This window comes from Macrotis lagotis, chromosome 8 (genome assembly GCF_037893015.1).
Source record: "Macrotis lagotis isolate mMagLag1 chromosome 8, bilby.v1.9.chrom.fasta, whole genome shotgun sequence".
NCBI lineage: Eukaryota > Metazoa > Chordata > Mammalia > Peramelemorphia > Peramelidae > Macrotis > Macrotis lagotis.
In genome coordinates this window covers 43,412,194-43,438,868 of record NC_133665.1, presented here as the reverse complement: position 1 = coordinate 43,438,868, position 26,675 = coordinate 43,412,194, and the positions used below count along the sequence as shown (strand labels likewise).

The 26,675-nt window shown below is 35.8% G+C and overlaps 1 protein-coding gene and 1 long non-coding RNA gene across 5 annotated transcripts in view; one reads left to right on the top strand and one right to left on the bottom strand.

Moving 5' to 3' along the window:
- Nucleotides 1-26,675, bottom strand: part of LOC141495453 (uncharacterized) — a 125,518-nt gene that overhangs the window by 23,380 nt on the left and 75,463 nt on the right. The gene's annotated exons all lie outside the window — the stretch shown is intronic.
- The window catches only part of CORO2A (coronin 2A), a 176,182-nt gene that overhangs the window by 127,701 nt on the left and 21,806 nt on the right, over nt 1-26,675 (top strand). For all 4 annotated transcript variants that reach the window (XM_074196768.1, XM_074196771.1, XM_074196770.1 and 1 more), the window contains 4 exons: nt 12,598-12,714; nt 14,859-15,008; nt 15,691-15,870; nt 20,229-20,345. In XM_074196768.1, the coding sequence (XP_074052869.1) occupies nt 12,598-12,714; nt 14,859-15,008; nt 15,691-15,870; nt 20,229-20,345 (564 nt within the window). The remainder of the gene's footprint in view (nt 1-12,597; nt 12,715-14,858; nt 15,009-15,690; nt 15,871-20,228; nt 20,346-26,675) is intronic.

Here is a 26,675-nt window from a genome sequence, read left to right as displayed (position 1 = left end):
TAAGAGATCACTGAAAGCTTGAAAAAGAGAAGTTTCAGGTCAGAATATTAGGTCAGAAACTAGATTGTAAGAAAAGTGTATAATAATGCCACATACTAGTTACATGCATTTAAATATATCAGATGTTTATTCATGCTGGATTTGGAGTAAGAAAGACTTGGATTCAAATTTCACTTCTGACATTAGATGTGTGACTCAGGCAAAATCACTTAATTTCTCTGAGCATCAGTTTCCTCATCTGTAAAAAGGTGTTAATAATAGCCTCTACCTCACAGGGTTTTTGTAAGAATCAAATGGCATAATATATGTAAACTTCTCTACAGATCTTAATAAGAAAGACAAATGTTAGATAGCATTATAATTGTTATTTTGTCCTCTAATAAAATCTAATATAATATAATTAACTTATAATACCAGTACTGATCCTGTCATCATCATTGGTATTTTAAAGGTTCCTTCTCTAAGAGATTGTTTCCACAGAGTTCTATTAAATTCTCAATTGGATGAAAGGTTTAATTGATGGATACTGTCATCTTTAAGGGTTATTAGCCCATCAAAAATGGAATTTTTGAACTTGGCTAAATGCTATTATATTTTTATGCTTTTTCTTTTGTAACTAAGTAACCCTTTGATGATCCAAGCACTCCTAAAGAAGACAGATAACTAAAAAAGTCTATCTGATGAGTTTCAGTTCCCTTTGTTCCTTTGTTTTGTTTAGATTTGTAATTCTATAGCCACAGATGGCTTGGTCACTTTGAGAGTGGTTTAGCTTGAAGTGTATTGAACCTCTCATCAGAGGAGTTGAGTTTCTCATTCCCAGTTCCACCTCTTAGTAGCAGGGTGATTTGGGGCAAGTCACTTAATTTCTCTGTACTCCCCATTCCTGTTATATAAAATGAAGGAGTGAATTAGGTGATCCTTAAGGTCCATTTATTCTTGCAACATCTGGAGCCTATGATCTGTAGAGTAGAGATAATACTATTTGCATTACTCCACCACAGATTTTTACAAGGATGAAATAAGATAATGTGTGTAGTGCTTTGTGATTATGAAACCTTGTAGAAATGTGAGCTGTTATTATCATAATATAATTATTATATTTTTTTAAATTCCTATCCTCTCTGGAGGGTTCCCTTAACAAAGGCATGATAAAGGAGAGGGGCAATTGGTCCAGGCATTAACTACCAGTTCATAGACAGATTCAAGGATGAGACATAAAACAAAGGTCTTTCTTCCTCCTGCCCTTTCCCTAACTACTACCACATTGCTAGAATTCCATTCTCCTACATTACAAAAGCTCTTTAAAATGAGGCACAATTTCATTTTCCCCTTTGTATCTATCCCATCACATAGTAGGTATTTAATAAATGCATGTTGATATATTGGCTGGCCCAAAATGTTGATTATCTCATATAAATGGAGATTAGGACCTTATGATAAACATTTCTTTATTTTTTGGTCCTGACTTTTTTGCTGGTTTTTAAAATTTTTTTAATTGAATTTTATTTATTAATTTTTTTATGTTTAGTTCTGAACTGTTCCCTCCCATCTATATCACACTTTAGAGAAGGCCACCATTTGATGCAGATTTATAAATATATGTAAAACCATACTATGCATATTCTTTTTATCATTGCTTTCTCTGGCAGGGAGAGGGGGTGTTATCATCTTCCTTCATAAGTCTTAAATAGCTGATTTAAGTATTTATTGTGTCCAGAATAGTTTGGTTGTTCATAATTATTCTTTGAACAATAATGCTTTTACTGTACATAAATGTTCTTTTGTTTTTCCTCACTTAACTTGTCATTCCTGCAGGTCTTTCCAAGTTTTTCTAAACTTAACCCACTCATCATTTTTTACAGCAAAATAGTATTCCATCACAATCATACACCACAACTTGTTTAACCATTCCCCAATTAATAGGTGTCCTCTCAATTTCCAATTCTTTGCCACCACAAAGAGAGATGATATAAATATTTTAGAATATATAATTTCTTTGCCTTTTTCTCCAGATCACCTTGGAAAACTTAGCTAATTTTTGGTCTTTTTTTTTTGATAAACACAGTTTTATAACTCATTCAGTACAATTCCAGATTGTTCTCCAAAATAGTTGATCAGTTCATAGTTCCACCAACATTGTGTTGGTGTCCCAATTTTTCCACTTTCCCTCCAATATTTGTCATTTTCTCCTTCTATCATTTTAACTAATTTCACAGGTATGAGATAATCTCAGTTCTTTTAATCTGTATTTCTCTGATAAATAATGCTTTACAGTATTTTTCATATGTCTATATAGTTTTGATTTCTTCATTGAAACACTACCCGACCTTATCGTTTGACCATTTACCAAATATGTAATGACTCATATTTTTAGATATTTGACAAAGTTCTCTATATATTTGAGAAATGAAACCTTTTTTCTTATTTTTCTTTTTTTCTTTTTTAGTTTTTTGCAAGGCAAATGGGGTTAAGTGACTTGCCCAAGGCAGCACAGTTAGGTAATTATTAAGTGTCTGAGGCCGGATTTGAACTTAGGTACTCCTGACTCCAGGGCCTGTGCTCTGTCCACTGTGCCACCTAGCTGCCCCCAAGAAATGAAACCTTTATCCAAGAAACTATCTATTAAGTAACAGTGCATTTCTAGGTTCTAGTTCTTTGGAAAAGGTAAATCTTGCCTGATTCTTATGAATTCCCCCTCTTTCCTGTCTCTCAGCCACTCATCAATTGGAAGCATTCAGGAGCAAATAAAGCAAAGAACCAAACTGTCCCTAATCCTGAATAGTCATGCCATCAATACCTTGTGACTATATTCTAGCCCCAATTTCTCCATCATTCAAGTAGCCTGCTATAATGCCCCAAATTTTCAAACTTCCAGTAACTATCAGATGAGATAATTGTCTCTCTAGGATTTTTTAAACCCTGTAAACCATATGAGATACTCATTATGACCACTAATGCTATATTGTCCTGCAACTTTATTGTGTGTCTGAGAAGGGGTAGAGATGATTATGGATCTTTCCATAATCTTTCTTTTTCTACATAATTGATGTATGTGAGTATTTCATTCAACTGAGAATTAAAATAGTTGGAAGCCTTAAAACATCTCTTACTCTCTTCCCCATAAATTAGGAATCAACTGTGGTATACTGAGATTAGGAGGAGGGTGGGGCAGGGAATGAGATGTACTGACTCAGCTATTACTGTTTACTTTGTGTTTAGCACTTAGAGTACTTGTTTTTGCACTTTGGTCCAAAATAACTCTTGAGTCTTGAGAACTGCAAAAAATGTTTTTCCATGGCTCCATCCTTTCTCCTTTCAAAGAATATCTTTATCAAAGTTCTTTGAACTAAGGTTGCTCCTTAAGCAAATTCTCTTATTCTAAAATCAGGACTTTCCCTGTTCTTATTCTTAGAAATAGAGACCCACATTTATTGGTCCTAGGACTCTGAAACTTAAAGTCTAGTTTACTCCAAAAAGACACATTGCTGCTTCCCCTCAACACTTCTGGGAATTAATGGAATAGTGTCCACAGTGGCAACCCCATTGCAAATTTTTTCAGAAACACTATGTAAAATGACTGAATTATAAACTTTGTTCCCCATGCATTTTCCTCAATGACCACATAGCATGAGGGTTAAATGACAGGATGTAGCATTTCTGCTATATAGCCTTATCCTGATGATGCTTTTAAGGCACTTAGCCACAAACTAGTTTGAGTATCCACTGTGGCACTAAGATTTTCCAGTATCAACACTCACTGCTCAGAAACATCTCCAACCACAAAGTCATGACTGCTGAATTTAGGCAAGAAATGCTTTTCCTTTCTCTACCTAGTCAGTAGCAAAAGAATTGCAGTTATTTGTTAGGGCCTCCATCATTTGAATTATGTATACTCTTTATTTAAATAAGTTTAGAGCACTGTAGGGACCAGTTGAGCATATTTGGGATGATTACTAGGCAAAAACTAAAAAAAAAGAGTTGGTGGCAAGACAGTTGAGTTTGAAGGACTTTACAATAATGATGCATATGGATGTGGACAGCAACCAATGGTAGCAGAGTTGAGGACAAAGAAAGGTCCCTTCTCATCACTCATTGGCTTCTTTAAAATATAGTCTGTGTGAATAATCATTCAACACCACATTTTCTGTTTAGATGGATGCTCAGGAGACATATGTAATTTCTGTTAAAAAGAAAAAGCAAATTTTTTGATAATATGACATAATTGCCCCAAATAACTAGTGATATCTTGGGCTACACTGAGAAAAATAGTATCTAGAACAAGGCAGCTAATAGACTAAATCTGGATTATTGTGTTCCGTTCACATTTGGGAAGGACATAGATAAACTAGAACACATTCAGAGGAAGGAAACCAGAAGGATAAAGAGAATTCATATGAAGTTATGGGGATAAATTTTTAGACAAGAGATGAAAGGGAGTTGTGATCAAGGTCTTCAAATATTTGATAATTATCCTATGAGAGAAAAATTAAATTTGTTCTGCACAGTTCCTGAGAAAAAAGCTGAGATCAATGAGAAGAAGAGATAGAAAGGCAGATTTTTTAAGTTCAATATAAGCAAATTTTAAAAATTGAAAACTTCTCTTATGAAAATGTATTTAAGTATGGTTAGGAAAAAACAAATAAAAAATAAAAACTGTCCCAATAGTTAACAACTGCCTCAAATTCTTTAGGAGCTAATGACTTTGTTGCAACAGGCCTTCAAGTAGTATCTGTATTCCTGTTGGGTATATTGTTATTTTTAAAGGTGGACTTTTTTATTGCTAAATTGTGGAAAGAAGGCAGTCAAAGCTGCTCTGGATTGGACAGGTCCTTTATTTTTTTTAGAAAGATTTTATTTATTTTGAATTTTACAATTTTTCCCTAATCTTGCCTCCCTCCCCCCAATGCCCACAGAAGGCAGTCTTTACATTGTTTCCATGGTAAACATTGATCTCAGTTGAATGTGATGACAGGGAAATCATATCCTTAAGGAAGAAAAATAAAGTATGAGATAGTAAAATTAAATAATGTTATAACATTTTTTTTTATAATTTGACAATAATCGTCTTTGGTCTTTGTTCAAAGTCCATAATTCTTTCTCTGGATACAGATGGTATTCTCCATTGCAGATAGCCTAAAATTGTCCCTGGTTGTTGCACTGAAGGGATGAACAAGTCCATCAGGGTTGATCATCACCCCCAATCCTAACCTCCTTCTACCATTCCTTAGAATAGTGCTACATAAATTTCTCCTCACTATTTGGGAGATGCCCCCCTTATCACTGGTTCTGGCATTGAAGTCAACCTTTTGCCTGGCTAGATGAACATCTAACCAATCTTAAGTGAATCTTATATGAATAAATAAATCTTACATGAATCCATTTTTGCAGGAAATATGTTAGGATGATTACATATTTTATATATATATATATATGCATATATATATATAAAAATAGTTGCTTACAATATACATATATATAAATATATATATATATATATATATATATAGTTGCTTACAATAATGAGAAATCAAATAAGCTAGCCAGAGTCGCATAACTAGAATGTGTCAGGGCAGGAACAAGTTTTTATTACTGCATAGTCAGCTCTCTATCCACTACTGGATAAAGGGAAGGGAACAAGCTTGTGTCAGATGCTTACTAGCCCAAACACTATACTAAAACATTTACAGATATTATATCATTTGATTCTCACAATGGCTCTGTGAGGGAGGTGCTATTAAAGTTCCCATTTTTACAGTTGAGGAAGCTGAGTCAGAGCCACTTAAGCTGTTAAGTTTCTGAAGCTGGATTCTGACTCCAGACCCAATATTCTTATCAAACTCCCCTCTAACAGCCTTTTCAAAAATAAAGACCCTCAGAAAAAAAGAATCCTTTGATCAGCAATACCTCTACTGATTCTGAATCCCAAAGACTCAAAAAAGGAAAAGGACCCATGTGCAAATACATTTATAGGCACTCTTTTTGTGGTGGCTAAGAAATGGAAATCAAAATTGATAATGACTAAAGCTATGGTATCTATATATATATATATATATATATATATATATACATATATATATGTATATATATATTTGTGATGGAATATTATTGGGCTATAAGAAATAATAAGCAGGTTGATTTCAGGAAAAACTTGGAAATACATGAACTGAGGCAAAGTGAAGTAAAAAGAACCAGGAAAAAAAATGTACATAGTGATAACAACATTGTATGATGAAGATCTATTCTCAGCAATACAATGATCTGAGTCAATCCTAAAGGACTAAGGATGAAGCATACTATCTGCCTCCAGAAAAAGGAATTCTGAAAAACCTGGAAGTGAGGGAGTGCATTTGGAAGTGAAAGGGCAAGAGCACCTAACAGGTTCTGAAAAAAACATTAAAAACAGGAAGCAGAATGTTGGTTGAATGTCTAAAGGGGACAGATATGTAATCAGCTCTGGAAGGCACTAGAAGGGTAAGCTGGAGTCAGATTTGTGAAGGACTTTAAATACCAACCAGAGAAATCTGTACACACAGTTTTGCTTGAATGCTTGTTTTGAAAACAAGTTAGTTCCAACGCAATTGATGTATTAGGGAACAATTTGAACAGAATGAGAATTTTGTGTTAGCTTATATGTTATTTCATCTTCTGGGAACCATTGAGAAGACACAGAAAACAGCACCACTTCACAATAATTCACAAGTGCAAACCCTCTAACACATTCATTTTCACAAGCACACTTTAGACCTTTTACCAAGGCAAAGTGCCATTATTTATCGTATATATTCTAATGCAATAGGAACTGGAGGCTGAGAACTGGTCCAATCCTCCCCCTTCCATCTATCTTCCACCATGACTGAGGTCCAGTCCCTCAGGTGGATCTCACCAAAGTCACTCTCTCACTCATAACTGCTCAACTTGGTTAGCTCATGTCATGTGGAAAGTGGGGCACCAGATAACACTACTATTTATTATAGTATTTATATATTTCTTAATCATTTGACATCTATAAAACTGTGCTACCATTTTTGTTGTTTCTTTTTGGGAGTGCGTCACTGATGAAGTTTTTGAATGTTGTATCCCTAACTCTATTTTCCCTCAAACCATGTAGTTTGTATTGTGCAATTTTATACATCCAGGAGATTTTTAGTGTCACATATGTAGCATTATAACACATAGGTATTATCCAGTGACCCTTGCCATGTACTGCTATTTAATGTTTAACAAACTGGTTTACTTAATAAAAGAGTGACATGATTATACATTCATATAAAGAATTCACTCTAGCAGTTTTGTGGAGGATGGATTTGGAAATAGAGAAATTCTTGAGGCAGGGAGATCAATGAGGATATTATTGAAATAACCTAGTTGAGAAGTGACAAAAGATTGAATTGGCCATTTTGTCATGAGTATAGGGAAATGGATGAATTTGATATTTGTTATGTAGGCAAAAACAAAAGAATTGGCTACTGATAAGATATAGGGAGTGAGGGAAATTTTAGGGTCAACTAAGACTGAGATTGTGAACCTGATCAAAAAGATGGTGGCTCTGTAGATAGAGATATTATTTTGCCTTGCAAAAACCTAAAAAAAAAATACCATATGCTCCAGATAAAAGGCAGGCTCAAAGATATATTGGTAAATGTTTACCAATTGGCTTTGGGAGATGAGTGAGGGAATGTGTTCAGGACACATTTTAAAGTTTAATCTTCATTATAAACATTTTCCCCATTGCTTTCTTAAGTAACAAAATAATAAATTTCACCCTGGCTTGTATTATTATTATTACTAATTTCTGAGGTATTAATGTTCACACTAAAAATTTCACAACCCACCTTTCTGAACTAATTCAGCTAGCTTCAGCACACCCTTGAAAGGGATTTATCTTGAAAAGAAACCAAGAAGATCTATAAATATATATCTATAAATTTTTATGAGAATAGTGTATGTCAAGGATAGCCACAGCAGACCATACCTTTGTAGTTCTCACAACTGAAGGAAAAGTGTACAGAATACAAAATCCAACTGTGATTATTGTTCATTGGCTACCAAAAAAAAAAAACCAAACCAAAAAAACTTCAAAGGTTCTTTTGTACATATACTAAAGTCATAAAAGTTTTCTTAACAGATGCAAGCATAAAGATAAGTTTGTTTAATAAACCTTTCATAAGTCTATGCAGCATACTTCATTAGGTTTTGTACTCAGAGAATTTTATTTTTAGTGATGAATATTTATTGAATGCTCAACTGTAAGGAATATTATTTTTATATCAAACTAAAGAAACTAAAACATGTCTAAAATAAATTTTTAAAAATGAATAAATCTTCAAAATAAGACAATTCCATCATTTTTTGAGACTTGTGTATGTCTGGGCATACCTAATATATTCTGTATACATACTTATAGATCTAAATAATCAGTGGTAATAGAAGCTTAAAACAAGGACATATACTTGCCAGAATTATGCACTAGGACCACAAAAAAATGCCTTGCAAAAGTCCAGTGTTTTTCATTTTGTCTTTGAATTCTTGGTGCTTTGAGTATAATAGTGCTTAATAAATGGTTGCTGGTTTGGATTGGTTGACTTAAGCAAGTTATTCTTTATAAACATTGAGATTCTCCAGATGCTCCTACATACAGAAGACATTGTGCTAACTGTATCAAGTCATGGAATATTGCAATACCTCCTCAGTGAGCTCCACAATCATTCAAAAGGTATTTTCCCATCAACAAATATACTATATAGGGGCGGCTAGGTGGTGCAGTGGATAAAGCACTGGCCCTGGAGTCAGGAGTACCTGGGTTCAAATCCGGTCTCAGACACTTAATATATTATTACCTAGCTGTGTGGCCTTGGGCAAGCCACTTAACCCCATTTGCCTTGCAAAAACCTAAAAAAAATACCATATGCTCCAGATAAAAGGCAGGCTCAAAGATATATTGGTAAATGTTTACCAATTGGCTTTGGGAGATGAGTGAGGGAATGTGTTCAGGACACATTTTAAAGTTTAATCTTCATTATAAACATTTTCCCCATTGCTTTCTTAAGTAACAAAATAATAAATTTCACCCTGACTTGTATTATTATTATTACTAATTTCTGAGGTATTAATGCTCACACTAAAAATTTCACAACCCACCTTTCTGAACTAATTCAGCTAGCTTCAGCACACCCTTGAAAGGGATTTATCTTGAAAAAAACAATATCATGGGTGACACAAAGTATAAGGGGGCAATGCAGTGGGTATCATTAGACTGTAACATGTTACCCCAAATGATCTGTATGACAGGGAAATAAATGATCACGAAAAGGAAGTAGATAAAGCTAGAGGAAGAAACAACAAAAGGGAAGCCTAAATGCACATGATACCTATAGAATATCAGAAGGTCTTTGTTCCATTAGGTAGGTCTTCTATACAGGATAATATGAGAATCCAAGCAAGATAGGTTCCCCCTAGATCATACAACCAAGAATGGAATTCAAATCCAGCCTTCTACCTTCAAATCTAGTGCACTTTCCAGCACATCATACTTGAAACATGATCTAAAATTTCACAAGAGAAGTCATGAATGAGTTACAATCTGTACTAGCAAAGTCACTAAGAGAACAGAGCACTTGGAACTGAGAAGACCTGAATTCAAATATGGCCTCAGGCACTTACTAGCTGTGGGAGCCTAGGCAAGTCATTTAAATGTTTGTTGCCTTGGAGACATCCAACTATGTGACTATATGGATTGGACTTTGGATCTGAAGTCAGAAAGATTTGAGTTCAAATCTAGCCTCAGACACTTACTTTGTGACCTTTGGCAAGTTACTTAACCAGTTTGCTTCGGTTTCCTCAGTGCTCTGTCCAATGCACCACCCAGCCACCTGCCTGAAATATAGAAGTTGCTGAATTAAGACTTTTTTCCCCTTCTTCCCTTACTAGTGGAAGGAGCATCATAACTAGGTAATGTTGTACCTGAAGCAAGAATAGGAAATGGCATCCCCCTCATCCAGTGGTTTAATGCTCAGGATAATAAGGTATTGATTTCTTCAAATGCCCCTCAGCTTTGCATCCACAGTCCTTGTTAAAGTTCTTTATGGAAGTACAACAGTAAAAGTCTTTTTATAGACTTTAACCCTGCTTATCTTGCATTGTGATCATTAAATTCCAGGTTCTAGTTTTTTCCAATTTGCTATCAAATATCAGTAATAATAGCTGATTATTCATATGATGCCTAGGGTTTGCCTAGCATTTTACATTTATGTTCTCATTTTAATCTCACAATAACAAAGTGGGATAAATGCTATAGGGATTATTAAACCCGTTTTAAATCTTGGAGAGATTGAATGACTTGTCAAGGGCCATGCAAGGAGGATGCCTATGATGAAAGAGCCCAGTTCAGGGCTTCCTGACTCCAAGTAGAGCATTCAATATATATATATTCATTATATATTTACAAGCAATATGACCTTAGAGAAGTCATTTAAGCCATTTGAGCCTCTGTTTTCTCATCTGCAAAGTGGGGATAATAGCACTTACGTCAAAAAGTTGTTGAGAGGGTCAAATGAAATAATATATATTCACTTTGCAAAACTTAAAGTCATCAGCTATTATCATTATTACCCACAGTTTCTGGTATTTACTACTTGTTCAGGACTCTGAAAATGCAGGAGCACTATGAAAGGAATGCAATTTTCAAAAGGGTCATCAGAATCTTCAGACTATATTTACCAAAGTCCAAGTTTTAGTGCAAATAGAAAAATTTTTCCAGTTAATTGTATGCATGTAGACAACCACATTGAATAATTTAAGACTGAGAAATTAGGGGCAGCTAGGTGGCACAATGGATAGAGCATTGGCCCTGGAATCAAGAGGACCTGAGTTCAAATTTGACCTCAGACACTTAATAATTATCTAGCTGTAGGATCATGGGCAAGTCACTTAACCCTATTGCCTTAAATAAATAAAGTGGTTTTTTTTTTAAATGACTGAGAAAATAAATTTCACACAAGGATCTGAATTCTCTTGTGTGGCCAGTTACATTGATGTAAGGAAGGGAATAATTATGAAAACTTCTCTTTATTTGATGATGAACAGAAATAGTATATAAGCTTTGAATAGGCTAGACAGATGTCCAGCACTGGTAGGATTCAATAAACATAGCCACCTTGTGGAGAGAAGTATGACAAATGACATTTTCTTTCCCACTAGATGAGAAAAGAGCTGCCAGGAGATTCAATGTAGGTATTTTTCTTATGCAAGCTTTTATGAAGAGGAAAAAAAAATAAGTAATGTCCCTGAAAAGCCTCCTCTTTAAAGGTACCAGTTGAATCAGTGAGTAAATAGTTGAGAAGCTATGAATATCCCCTATTTAGAAAGCTATTAAAAAAATATGGTAAAATGCAAATTGATCAAAAGGTTTAGGGAAAAGACAGTGTTCTGGCTAGCTGAATTTTCTGATGACCAAATGTTAATCAGTAAATCCTCTTGATTCCAACTCTTCTCATTAAAAATTCTTTCTAAAATGCTTGTGTTTACTTTCTTGCCTTAGCAATAATAGTAATAAGCATCAATAATTGAATTTTTGATGATCCTGGGAGTCATAGGTCTCAGGTCATTATTATAAAGAGCAGGTATCATTTAAAAAGAAATATAAATATGGAGAGCAGAATAGACTGTATTGATAAAAAATAATTCTTTAAATAAAGGTCTTATTTTAAGCTAACTTGAAGCTAACACACACCTAGAGTTCTTCAGATCTCACATGACAATGTTTCTGACTAATAAATGAACTATTTATACTTCTATATAATAAAAACTATCTCTGTATAATATATATACTATATAAATAAATAAACTGAATATATTATTTTATATATTTAAATATAGATTATATGCAATATGTGATATATTTATAAGTTAAATACATAAATTATAGTTTATATTCCTTTAATATAAACTATTGTTTAAATTATAGTTATATGTTTGTTTCTCATCCCCCTCCCAATCTATTAGCTTCATGAGACCGTGTCATCTCCACTTGTTATTTCTCTGAGCATTCCTTACCCAGTAGACATTTAAAGCTAGAATTTATATGGTGCTTTTAAGTCTCTGAAGCACTATATATGTAGGTAACTATGTAGTATGTATGTATATAGACATATATATGTTATCACATTCAATCTTCACAACAATCCTGTGAGGAAGGTGCCATTTTTACCCACATTTTTGTGGAGGGAAACTAAGACTGAGGAAGGTTGTAATGTACCCAGGTCACACAGCTAGTGATTAAGTCAGAATTTGAACTCTTGACTCCAAATCCAACACTATTACCCACCGTGCCAGCTTGCTGCCTGGAAATGTCTGTGATATGAATGAATGACCTATGTGATTCTATACAGTTCTAGGGTTCTGGGTTACTGAATGCCAGCTATGCACATTTTCAGTATTCTATAAGTCCATGAACAATTTCACTTCACAGGCAGGACCTTCTGTGCTATTGAAACTTCATTCTTCAAAGTTACGTGACAAGGTCTTTGGAGACAGTCTATTTTACATGTGGACTATACACAACCTGACTCACAAAGATTTCCTCTGTCATTTCTTTTGCAGACAGGAAAGCTCGATCCACATTACCCAAAGGTCTGTGGCCACAAAGGCAATGTTTTGGACATCAAGTGGAACCCTTTTGATGATTTTGTAATAGCCTCCTGTTCTGAAGATACCACGGTAAATTCTCATCTTTCTGCATCCCACTCTCCCAACACATCTGTGGGAAATGAAAACCAATCCACCTTTAATGTCATACCTGCATCCCTAAATGCTCCATCTTTCCTGAAAACATCAGCAAAAACAGTCTTAAGTAGAAATCATTCACTGAGAAGGTGGTTGACATGAGGAAGAAGAAGGTGCACTTCCTAGTGTTTCTGTGCCTGTCTCTAGCACTCTTAATAAGTTCATCTGAAAATGGGGCTAAATAGAGTCCTGAACTCTGGAGATATTTTTCAGAAATTTTCTACACCGATGGGAAGACACATGGCATAGTGGATAGAACTGGCATCAAAGCTAAGAAGAACAAAATTCAAGTCCCACTTCTAATACAGACCAGCTGTGGGACCCTAAACATGTCATATAACTTTTTATGTCACAGAGGAATACCAACCTGCACTGGTGGGAGAAGTTCCTTACCAAGAAACTCTATATATTAATGAATCATAGGCTCACTTCCTATCACTAACTAGACCAATAAACATAAACTTCACCTTAAAGAGAAAAAGTTTATTAAAAATATGGAAAGTTTCGAAAAGTCATAACTACTGTATTTGAAAGCTTCTAGGATGTAGACAACAACAAAACGTCCATTACCTGATATCCATCTTCTATATACAAATGTCCTCCCTCCTCATCTTACCCATCCTTTAATGACTAATCCAAAGACCTGATCTACTTAATCTGTGGGCTTCTTAACCTATCTCTAGTAGTAGTCAAATTTCACTACCCTTCTCTTCACCTAACTGATTTTAAGATGAATTTCCCAGCTTAGCTTTTATGTTATTATCCAATCACTAATGAATATTTTCTGCCATCAACTCTGGGCAATTCTAATTTAGTGGCAGTAATATGCACAAAAATTACTGACAGGAAATAGCTCTAAATGGATGTCCTGGAATGATTTGCAGACCCATTTAGCCTTGAGTGGCCTAGAATATACTAATGGAATTCCCATGAAGCCTGATCTTGCAAGGAACTATACCCTTAGAAATAAAAAGCTCAACATGTAAGTCCATTGAGCTCTATTGGGATACTAAGATACTTTGGACTAAGTTTCTTCTTTCAAACATTGCTACCCAAGCAATCATTGCCTCATTGAGAAAGAAATCTGTATCTAGTCCCATGTTAATGGCATGACTGCCCTTCTCTGTCCTCCTAAAAAAGATTTGGATCTTGGTGCAAGCTTCTGCATCTCATAAAATGGCATTTCCATTAATTCTGGATGGAGGTACTTTGCCATCTAAAGAGGACAATTGATGCTGGTTTATTTTAGATTCAGGTGTTATCTCTGGAGTCATTCTTTACCTAACAGCCATTCAAAAAAATTCTTGATGAATTGAATTGTGCTTATTTATATCTCAAAAAAAGAAATGAGGGGCAGCTAGGTAGCGCAGTGGATAGAGCACCAGCCCTGGAGTCAGGATTGCCTGAGTTCAAATCCGGCTTCAGACACTTAATAATTACCTAGCTGTGTGACCTTGGGCAAGCCACTTAACCCCATTTGCCTTGAAAAAACCTAAAAAAAAGAAATGAAAGGGCTAGAATAGAATGTAGAGATAAGTGAAAAATAATCCTGATTTCTGTGATTAAGGCAGACAGACCCTGAATGAGGCATCCTGATGATTTTTTTTAAACATAAGCATTTATTCTGCCTCATTCAATGTATTCATGTGATCCTCCATAGGATCCTCCTAATTAGTCTTCCAGACTCCAGACAAAGGCAATCCCCAAAAGAGAACTCCATGGGCAGTTTCAGATCATAAGAGAAATCCCCTCTCCCTGCTTTGTTAGAACTACGATGTACTGGGGAGGAATGGAGGAGAGAGCAGGAGAATGGAGCATGAGATATGGAAGAACACCTTTCATGGAGTGGGGAGTGGGGGTTGCAGTAAAACTGGCTTGCCATCCTCGAGAATACAAGAGCTGGTCTACCTGAACTCTGGGCTAGTAGAGAGCTCTGGTGCCTGTCCAGTCTCTTAGATTTATAATTTACAAGATATCCTGCCAGTGTTGAGGATGTTTGTGAATAAGGATATTTTTCATTGTGACAAATGATGAACTCTCAATCTTTATAAAATTTTTCTGATACTATCTGCTCCTAGATTAAACTATGGGATATTCCAAAGCAATTCCTAGCAAGAAACATCACTATCTCAAAGAAGGAGTTACTTGGTCATGCGAGGAGAGTTGGACTCCTGGAATGGCACCCAACTGCAGCGAATATTCTCTTTAGCACTGGTTATGATTATAAGGTTAGTCAATTTGAAGGAAAATACCACTGAGACAAAACCTTTTTGCTCTAGACTTTGCCTGGGGACCTTTATTCCATGAATCATTACTTTCTAAACATCCAGAAGTCTAATATGCAGAATTAGTGCAAGCTACATGAGGGGTCTAAAAGGAAAGGAAAGTAAAATAAAGTATATATATATATAGATATAGATATAGATATATATATATATATATATATAAACATACATATATGTGTATAGGATCTCACTAGGACCATGTTTTGCTACACTGATGTTTCAGTATGTCCAGAAAATATCCACTAGAATTAGAAGACTTGAGCTCAAATTCTAATTCTTTTTTACTATTTATCTGACCCTGGGTGAATTACTTCTCTGGACCTCAATTTCTTTGACTGTCAGATGGAGAGTTTGGACCATATGACCTCCTTTTCAGTTGTAAATTTTTGATCTTTTTTTATTTCTTCCACAACCATGTCCTCTGAATTTTCGGTTTACTTCAGAACATTGCAACCAAATATGTTACCCAGCCCATTTCCCGATTTTTCCACATGGGATTACCATATTTCACTAGCTTGTTGAATACTGACAATATGTCTGCCATGTCCTGTGTGTGTGTTCATTGTCAAGTGAGTGAATGAGAGAGTGGAAAAGATGCTAAGAGTTTCGTTTCTCTGTTCTCTAGTTAATGATATGGAACCTTGACACAAAAGAGTCTGTAATTCTGAACCCAGTGAAGACAATTGACTTTCACCAAGATGTGATCCTCTCCATGTCGTTCAACACAGATGGCAGCCTGCTAGCAACCAGCTGTAAGGACAGAAAGATAAGGATTATTGACCCACGTGCAGGAACAGTCTTACAGGTGCAATATGCAACATTATTCTTTTCAATAAGATAAATGTCAATGGTTTTTTTTCCCTCCCCTCCAGGGCTAGAGAACAAATGACATAATAGCATATGATGTAGTCATATTAATTCAGACCAGATCATTATGCCTAGTCTCTCAGCATAGATTTATGCAATAATTTCAACAGATATCAGGTTAGATTGAAATTTACATTTGGGCTCTCTATGAAAAACAGGTTTGCTAGGCAAATTAACAACATAAGAAGGAAAACAGCCTTGAGAACAAACTGTTTCCAAGCATTTATTTGCATATAGAAAGATGATGTGGCTTTATAGATAGAGTGACATAGAGTAACTTTAGAATGTAGAAGACCCTGGATTTAAGTCCTACCTCTGAAACACACCAGAGAGATGGGCAAATCATATAATCTCTCATTAGGAAAACTAGGAAACTAGGAAACTCTCTAAGACTGTACATTTCAAAGAAGGCACCAACTTACATTAGTAAAGGCATTTCCTCACTTGAGAGTTCACTATACCAATGAAAGAACAAGTCTAGTCATTATACATTTCCTCTCTCCCAAGACACTTATTAGCTGTGTGACCTCATCTATAAATGAAGGAAATAACAAACCATTCCAGTATCTTTGATAAGAAAACCTCAAATGGGGTCATACAGAATTAGATATGACTGAACAACTACAAGAGATAAACTAATTACAAATTATACTCCAGGTTAAAAAAAAAGTTTTTAAAAACTAGAATTTGAAGTTCAGTGGAGGCATTTTATTTCTTCCTAGGGTTAGGGATTAGGTTCTGATCATTTCCTTACCTGCTTCACAATCTCTTTTTCAAAATGAAAGCTCACCACTGAGCTTGATGCAACTGCCTTAACCCAGACTATTTGAACAATGGCACCATTCCAGAGTTTGTTCTGACTTTCATAAGAACATTTTGTTCTCTTCTTCCTCCTCTTTCATGTAGTGATGCAAAAATACAGCCTTTTGGTATAGGGGAGGGGGGAGGTTGATGCTCCGAAAAGATACTATCTATTTTACAAGGAGACCATCACATGATGAGATGATAGCTCAAAGCATAAATCCCAAAGCAGGGGCCCTGGACTTACTTCATTAGAACAAGAACAAACAAAAGTTCATTTATTTTGTCTCTCATTCACTTTCATCTTTATGTATGCTACATTGGAAGTAGTTTTTCTCTTTGTAAGGTAAATGACCTGTTTGGAATTTTCTTTCATTTTTCTGTAACTTTCTAATTGAAGTAGCTTCATATTCTTAAAAATAATAAAATTTCTGTTTTTTAAGTCTATAATTCACATTTATTCAATTAAACTGATTTCCCCATACATACCTACCCCCTAGGGTGGGTGTAAATAGGACTACTAGGTGGTATAGTGGATAGAGTACTGAAGCTGGAGTCATGAAAGAACATCTTCCTGACTTTAACTCTGGCCTCAGCCATTTCTTAGCTGTGTGACCCTGGCAGGTCACTTATCCCTGTTTGCCTCAGTTTCCTCATCTGTAAAATTACCTGAAGAAGGAAAAGGCAAATCACTCCAGTATCTTTTTCTTTTTTTTTTTTAGGTTTTTGCAAGGCGAATGGGGTTAAGTGACTTGCCCAAGGCCACACAGCTAGATAATTATTAAGTGTCTGAGGCCAGATTTGAACTCAGGTACTCCTGACTCCAGGGCCAGTGCTCTATCCACTGTGCCACCTAGCCACCCCTTCCAGTATCTTTTTCAAGAAAAACCCAAATGGGGTCACAAAGACTCATATATGACTTTAAAACAACTGAACAACATTATGAATTAGCAAAGATTTTATTTTATTAATGAGTCTAAGTCATCAAGCTCAGGTTTGGGTGTCACATTTTAATATGTACATTGACGGAATGGATTGAGGACATCCAAAGAAGCAGAAACAAGATGGTGAAGGGATTCAAAATCATGCCATACAAGGATCAGTTGAAAGAACTTAGGGACATATAGCTCAAAGAAATGAAGACTTACAGGATACATGCTTTTTGCCTTCAAGTTTCTGAAGGACTATCATTTAGAAGAGGGCTGATTTGTTCTACTTGACTAGGGTGAACAGATAAAAGCATGTATGCATAGAAATTACAAAGAAGTTGATTTCAATTTGATATCAGAAAATACTAACTTTTAGATCTATCCAAAAGGGCAGACTCTGGTGTTGAGAAAAATACTGAAAGGAACTCTTTTTTTTTTTTTTTGGTTTTGGTTTTTGTAAGGCAGTGGGGTTAAGTGACTTGCCCAAAGTCACACAGTTAAATAATTATTAAGCATCTGAACTCAGGTCATCCTGACTCCAGGGCCAGTGCTCCATTCACTGAACCTCCTAGCTGCCCCTGTAAAGGATCTCATTGAGGAGGGTAGGACTTGAATGGGTTCCAAGAGCATTCTTTTTTTTTTTAGGTTTTTGCAAGGCAAATGGGGTTAAGTGGCTTGCCCAAGGCCACACAGCTAGGTAATTATTAAATGTCTGAGACCAGATTTGAACCCAGGTACTCCTGACTCCAGGGCTGGTGCTTTATCCACTGCGCCACCTAGCCACCCCTCCAAGAGCATTCTTGATCTACAATTTTATTATTCTATCTATGATAAAGCTTAGATGACAATAATTGTAATATGCCAAAATTACCTCTGTTTTTCATTTGTACAGTACTTCATAAATTAAGAAAATTTTCATATCTATTAACATTGAATAAAAAACCTTTGTAGCTATAAGATATAAGAATCTTAGAAATAACTAAATTCTAAATCTCTTATTTCACAAAGGAGGTAACTGAGGCCTGGAGAAAAGTCTTGGGGAAAGAAGGGAAAAATTTCCCTACTCTGGAATTTCAATTCCCTAAATGCCGTAATTATTGCTGTTTTCTAATTTTTTTTGCCTTAACTGTCCTTCACTATGCACATTGTGCTATAGAGATGACCCTGAGTTCCTGAGAGTTGTCACAATTCAAGTCATAACAGAACCTGTCAAGAAGAAATGATTTAAAGTGCAGGGTCAGTGATTAACTATGTAAGATTAAAAGATAATTATTATAATATGTAGAGAAGGAAGGGCAAGAGATAAGAGGGGAAATATATGTAATGTAAAAACAAAGTATATCAATCAAATTTGTTTTTAAGAAGTATAATTGCTTACATTCACACTTTAAGCTTTGAAAAGCACTTGATATAAATTATCTCATTTTACTTTCACCTCAGTCCTATAGTTGCTATTATTCCCCATTTTACAGATGAGAAAACTGAACCTGAGAAAACGTAAATGATTTGTCCACTGTCACACAGTTAGCAGTGTCTGGGAAAGGATTTAAACTCTAGTACTTTATCCCTATGCCACGCTACCTCATATATACAATCTGAAGATTGCCTAGAAAAGTTTAGAGAGACATAAATTTGACTGTAAGGTGATGAATTTTTCAGTGACAGTGACCCTCCAAGCCTTCACATGGAATCTAGGACATGATAGAGGAGTTATGGTCTATACCTATTATCAGAATACTCACAAAAATTAAATCACAGAAACATAAAGTGCAAGTCATTATTACCATTTTCCATTTCTTCTTCCTTTAAAATATAGGGAACCTGTTTGTCGATAAGTCAGTATTTTGCACAAAGAATGAAGATATTTAACAGAGCTTCTCAACCATTTGTAGTTCTGATATCCTATTATTGTTGTTGGAATGATTTCTGACTCCCAATTTTGGGCACGGAGGTTGTGTTTCAGCAGGGGGTTGGACTCAGCTGACCCTGAGGTTCCTTGCATTCTAAGATTCTATGAATTCTGAAAAACAATCCATGTACACACAATACTTAAAAATAACTTGTTGATTTCCCATCATTACTATTTATCATCTTTAAGCTCATTTTATGATCTGTAGTAGGAAATTTCAAGGCAGAGAGTTTATAAGTTTTAGTTTTATTCTCATTCAGATGGTTTCTACCTTCAAGTTCATGGATTTCCATATGGATTTTATCTCTAAGCTTCCTCAAGCAATTCTCAGAGAATAATCCCAGAGGATCTTCAGGAATAATTTTATATTTATATACATATATCTACATAAACAATTATAGTTATATATATGTTTATACATACACATTTACATATACATATTCTAGTATATACATTTGCAAATACATTTATATGGAGAGAGAGAGAGAGAGAGAGAGAGAGAGAGAGAGAGAGAGAGAGAGCTCCCTCTATCTCCATCAAGTTGCAAATCATTCCTTCCTACCACTTTTTTTTGGGGGTGGGGAGAGGTTGGGGAGAGTAATCACTGATTCACTCAAATTATGTCCTCATTCTCATATACTATATGTATTCTTCTAGGAAGCAAACTACAAGTCTCACAGAGCCAACAAAGTGCTGTTTCTAGGAAACATGAAAAAACTGCTATCTACTGGAACATCCAGATGGAACAACAGGCAAATTGCACTATGGAATGAGGTAGGTCAATGAACTTTCATAACAAAGAGTCAGAGCAAGGATCAGGCTGGGACTCTTTAGACTTATCTCATTTTCCCTTTTATGTTATTTGTTGCTTTCCACTAAGGTTCCTTCCTTTTATTGATTCTAACCCAAACCCTAATTCTCCTTGTTCTTTTCTCTCTCTCCCCTTCTCTAACTCAGTTCTTTCTTTACTTCAAGGTAAAGAGAGGATCGAGAGTTAGACACAATTTAGGATGGTAAAAAGAGTAGCCATGAGCTCTACCTTTTAGAGAGAGAATATTCAACTTGCAGACCTAAGATTATATCTCTCTATAGCTATACATGCTGCTTCACTCTGTGTATATATATATATATATATATATATATATATATACATATACATTTGCATATTCATATATATACATATATATATACATATATATATATATATATATCCAAGATCATGTCTATGTCTTAGTTTGAAAAAATAAATTCAGTGGAACCCTTTTTTTTTTAATCCTGGTACCTGGGGAAAGGATAAATATCTGATATATGGCATAACACATATATGATTATGTTCAGAAGCATATATCTGAATTCAGGGATCAAAAATCTGTATTACAAAACCTTACAATATTTTACTTGGCTCATTCTATTTGAGTGACCTCAAACTTTCTCAAGACAATTTTACATTTGAGGCCTCAAGCTTGCCATTAAGGTTATAAGACAGAGATTGGGAATAAATGCTCTATCATAAATTCATCTGGGATGATCTCTAGAACACTCTCCTATGAATGACCTTCTTATAACAAACTAGACCCTTACAGAAAACAGATTTTCTACCAATCAATCAACAAGTATTTATTAAGACCTATTATATACCAGGCAATGTGCTATGTGCCAAGGATATACAGAAAGACAAAAGCCAATCCCTGCTCTCAAAGAGCTCCTAGTCTAATGGGGGAGACAACAGGCACAATAATGTACAGTCAAGCTACTGTACAAGATGAATTGAAAATAATCAAGAAAGGAAAGATATTCAAATTAAGGGGAATCAGGAAAGACTTCTTGTAGAAAGTGGGATTTTAATTGGACTTGAACAAAGCCAGGGAAGGCAGAAAATAGAGGTGAGGAGGAAGAGAATTCCAGACAGAAGGACAAGTGAAAATTTCTATAACTTGGAGATGGAATATCTTATGGCAGTACAGAGTCACTGGATCACAACATATATTTGTGGTGCTGGGAGAAAGGGGGAGGAGAGGCTTAAGGGACTGGAAAGGTAGGAAAGGCCAAGTTTTGAAGAGCTTTGATCCTGGAGGTGATAGAGAATGCTGCAGTTTATTAAACAGGGAAGTGACATGGTCAGACCTGGATTTTAGGAAGTTAAATCAGACAACTGAGTGGAAGATAGACTAGAGTTGGGAGAGGCCAAAAGCAGGGAGATCAACCAGCAGATTACTCCACCCAGAAGATAATACTTCTTTGGGGTTGTTTTTTTTTTTGGTTTTTGCAAGGCAAGGGGTTAAGTGACTTGCCCAAGATCACAGAGATCCTCCTGATTCCAGGGTCAGTACTCTATCCACTATGTCAACTAGCTGTCCCCTAATAATAATGCCTCTAAAGAAAACCCAAGGAAAGGTGTTCTCTTCCTTGACTATCTCCTTGAAAACTAGAAAAATAGGAAAGAAATGCTGAATCAAGTCCAAGTGGGTAAATTGTTCCCTCTAGAAATATAGATCATATGATGGAGTCTCCTATTCAAACCCTAAATCTTGTCTTAGGTATTGCTTTCACTACATGAACAACCTAAAACATCTAGAGACCCAAAAGAACACCTTAATTAAATCCAATGTCAACGTGTAATAGCCCTTGTTACTTGGTTCAGTCATTTTTCTGTCATGTACAAATTTTCATGTCTTCATTTGAAGTTTTCTTGTCAGAGTTACTCAAGTGTTTTGTCATTTCCTTCTCCATATCATTTTTTAGATGAGGAAAGTGAGGCAAACAGGACTTACCCAGAGTTACACAGTTGTGTGTGAGGCTGGATTTGAATTCATGCCTGTCACTGTTTTAACTGTGCCACCTAAGTGTTCCCCCTTCCTCTTTCCTAAATATAAATTAGTGTGGCACAGAGCACTGGCTCTGGAACCAGAAGACCTGGTTCATGTCCCTTCTTTGATGCTTTTTCTTGTAAGATGCTGGGAAAGTCACTTAATAGCTCCAGGTCTCCGTTTCCTCGTCTGTAAAATGAAGGAATTGCTGGACAATTTCAGAGATCTCATTTCTAAACTCAATCATACTCAAAAAATATTAATCAATCCATCAAGAAACATAGTCCCTGGCTTCAGGGAGCAAACTTTCTGGGAAGGTGACAACTAGTACACTTATAATCAGTCTGGCACTAGAAGCCTGGAAGAATCTGGTATATCATATGTAAATTTAAATTTAAATTTATTTAATTAGATTTTAGGAGAAAGCAGGAATTCAAGAGATAGAAGAAAGGACTGAGTGGATTTCAGGCAGGGGAAAAGGCAGAAAGATAGATAGGATATGGGGAATGAGGGAAACACAGGCTAGGCATACTGAAAGGTGTTTTAAGAGGAATTATGTGGGTAGGATTATGATTTTGGGGGGCTTTAATTGTCAAATAGAAGAACATATATATATAATCCTAGAGGAAGAAGGAAGGTCCTGAAACATTTGAAGCAGAGGAGTGGCATAGTAGAACTTGCACTTTAATGGCATAGTGGCATAGTGGAACTTAGCAGCCAAACAGTGGACAAACTAGAGAAGGGAGAGACTTGAAGGGGAGACTAATTTAGAGGTTGTTGCAATAGTCCAGGCAAAAAATGTCAAGGATCTGAACCAGTATAGTAGTAGCCCTGGCTTTAACCCACCCCCACTCAATGTGGATCAAGTCAGCTGCTTTCCCTGACCGTGGTGCTGACAGCTTTCCTTAAACTCAATTCCAAATTAAAGAACCAAGCTGAGAAAATATTCAACCTTATAATTGGTCCCAGAATATGTGATGATGGCTACAAAGTATATTTTAATAAATCAAAATTATAAATACATATTTTATGGCAGTGGGGATTCAAGTTCAAAGAATAAAACAAACCTATTTGCAAAGAACTTCCATTCTACAGGGGAGAAAAAAAGAATATATAAAATGAACATTCTAATATATATGTTACATAGAAAGGTATATATAGCATAAATATGAAATGAACAAATACAAATAGAACAAAAATAGTTAAATAGATAGTTTGGGAGCAAGGGCAACAGCTACTGGGAAATTCAGGAAAGGCTTCATTCAGAAAATGATGCTGGGATAGAAAGGCAGATACATAGAAGTGAAGGAATAAAACAAGAAAATAAAGAGGAGATTATGCTCATTTGTGGGTCTTCCATGAAGAGTGACTAAGACCCATTCACACATACTGTGCTACTATTTCACACACTTGTGGTACTATTTCCCTCTATGTGTAAACTTTAAGAGAATAGAAACTGCCATTCCAGTGTCTTAACATTTATCTAGTCTTGTTATCAATATTCCCAAATGCTGGAGTAATGGGAGGAGAGGAATTGATCAAGATATCCCACCCCAAGAAATGGATTTCCCATCCCTCAGCCCAATTGATAAAACAGAAAGTAATGGACACTAAATGTCCTAAACGTGGGGCAAAGAAGCCATTTTCATTTTATTACCCCTTTATGGGATGTGAAGAAATTTACTTTGATAAGATTAGAAGGCAGTTAGTTATTGGCTAACAAAAGATCTGCCATATTCTTGTGGCCCTTTAGAATATTAGTATTTCTTAATGATGATATTCTCTTGTGAATCACTCAGTAAAGGAGAGGTTTATAGAGTGTATTCCCTAGCAACAGAGAAGAAACCCAGGGGCAGCTAGGTGGTGCAGTGGATAAAGCACCGGCCCTGGAGTCAGGAGTACCTGAGTTCAAATCCGACCTCAGACACTTAATAATTACCTAGCTGTGTGGCCTTGGGCAAGCCACTTAACCCCATTTGCCTTGCAAAAATCTAAAAAAAGAAGAAGAAGAAGAAGAAGAAGAAGAAGAAACCCAGCTCTTGAGAGAGGATACTCAAGGTGTGGTAGCGATTTCTCTACTTCTCTCTCTACCCCCATCCCATTCCTGCTGTCACTTACCCTGATATATTATAGTAAAGCTACTTACCCAAATGGAGGTATAGAATTCAGTATAGAGCAGAAGAAAAAAAGAATCAAAATTGGAAACAGTCTAGGAGATATAACCCCTTGCAGCAAAAGTCTGCTATGGATTCAAAAGAGAATGAATACTGGTAGTTGAAGAAGAGGAACAGGGAACTAAGTTGAGTGACTTGACCAATATAAACATTGTACCAGTAGTATGAGGATGCCATAAGATGAGAAAAATCTATTGGGGCTCCACAGAATTAGGGGCATGAGGGGCCTTGGCCTCTTATGTGTGGGCCTCACTCTCAGTATGCTCTACTAGACCCACTGACATCACATGTATTTCTGGGACATTGTTCATCAGGTTTGTGAGGAAAGTATTTTTGACTGCTGTACTTTCTATACCATGTAAGTAAATGCCTTTGCTTTAAACTAATTGTATCTATTGGTTATTGGTATCTATTGTTAAAGATAATCACAGTAATTTAGGTTTGGAACCTATAGGATTCCTAGGGAACCTAGAGAACCTAGGACTGCAATCTCACAGAATTCTTTGAACTTTAGTTATAGTCATACACCTAGTGGGACCCAGTCTGTGAATGTGTCAGTGTGAGTACCACTCCATGGATTTAGCACTAGGACCTGGACTCTCACAACCATGCATTTCTAACCAGCCTTGCAAGTACAAGATACCTGACCCTAGGTACTACTCTTCCCATGCTTCCATACATTAAATCTTATTGAATTCAAACACAGAATTGGGCCCCTGGTGGCTAGCTGGAGCAATGGATAGAGCACCAGCCCTGGAGTCAGGAGTACCTGAGTTCAAATATGACCTCAGACACTTAATAATTACCTAGCTATGTGGCCTTGTGCAAGCCACTTAACCCCATTTGCCTTGCAAAAACCTAAAAAAAAAAAAAAAGAATTGGGTCCCTGAGCTGGGGGTGGATTTGGCATCTGAAATCCCCAAAATTTATCCTCACATTGCCTAGTAATCTCTTAAATTCCTAAATGCTTTTATATAGTCCTATTAATATTTAATTGCTCTCTCTATCCAAGGTTTATCTTTCTAACAATCCTACTTCACTGATTACAAGACTTAGGAAAACTCCTTGATGATCCTGTATATCCCAGAGTATAATTCACCATTATGGACTGTTGTAAGCTTCTTCATTTTGCTTATACAGCTGCTACCTCTTTAGTTATAGAATGTCAGAGTTGGAAGGAGGACCTCAGATGCCAACTATTATTATTCCAACCTATACCCTAAATATCCCTTCTATCATATTTCCAACAGAATCACTTAGCCTTTGCTTGAAGAGAATCCTGTAGCAGCCTATTCCATCTTTGGATAGCTTCAATTACACAAGAAGTTTTTCCCCCTTTATCATTTCATCTTTCTAACATTGCTCTTAGTTCTGACATATGGAATCTACCATTATTTCTCTCTCTCTCTTTGTCCCCTTCCTCCACTTTCATATTGTGAATTCAACATAGTGGATTAAAAGGGTGAATTTTGCACATTTCATAATGTTCTGTCAATGAAAGATCCATGAAAAACTGATCTTTGCTTTCCCATTTATTCCTTTTATGTCTTTTCTTTCCTTCAATAGCTCAGCTATAAAGACTAACCTATTTCTGTTTTATTTCATGAGATTTTGACAGGATGAAGTCGTACTTCTTTCCCCTTCAATCTAACCATACTCACTACTGTTTTTAAATGTAGGGTGCGATTCCAAGCAAAATCATTTATATATTTATCCTTAGGGAATATGCTTTGGCTGGAAGCACCAAGCATCCAACTCCATCATGGGAGATCCATGATACAGAAGGTAGCACCCATGCTTTTTGAAGATTTTTTTTCCAAACTTAGAATCAATTGATTGACTATTCTTAAGAGGGGCAAAGTAAAGTCATAGGAAAAAATACACAGGCCTGGTAATTAAAAACCCTAAGTATGACTCCTATTTTTGTCACTAATTTATTATATAATCTTGGAAAATCAATTCACTTATTAGGGATTCAGTTTCCCCAACTATAGATGGAATTGGACTAGAAGATCTCTCAAGTGTCTTCCAGAGCTTATGTTCTGTGACTCTATGGATTTAATAAGATGAAAACATACAACATTAGACTGTGTAAATGTGTTTTTTGGTAGTCTTTCCCAAAG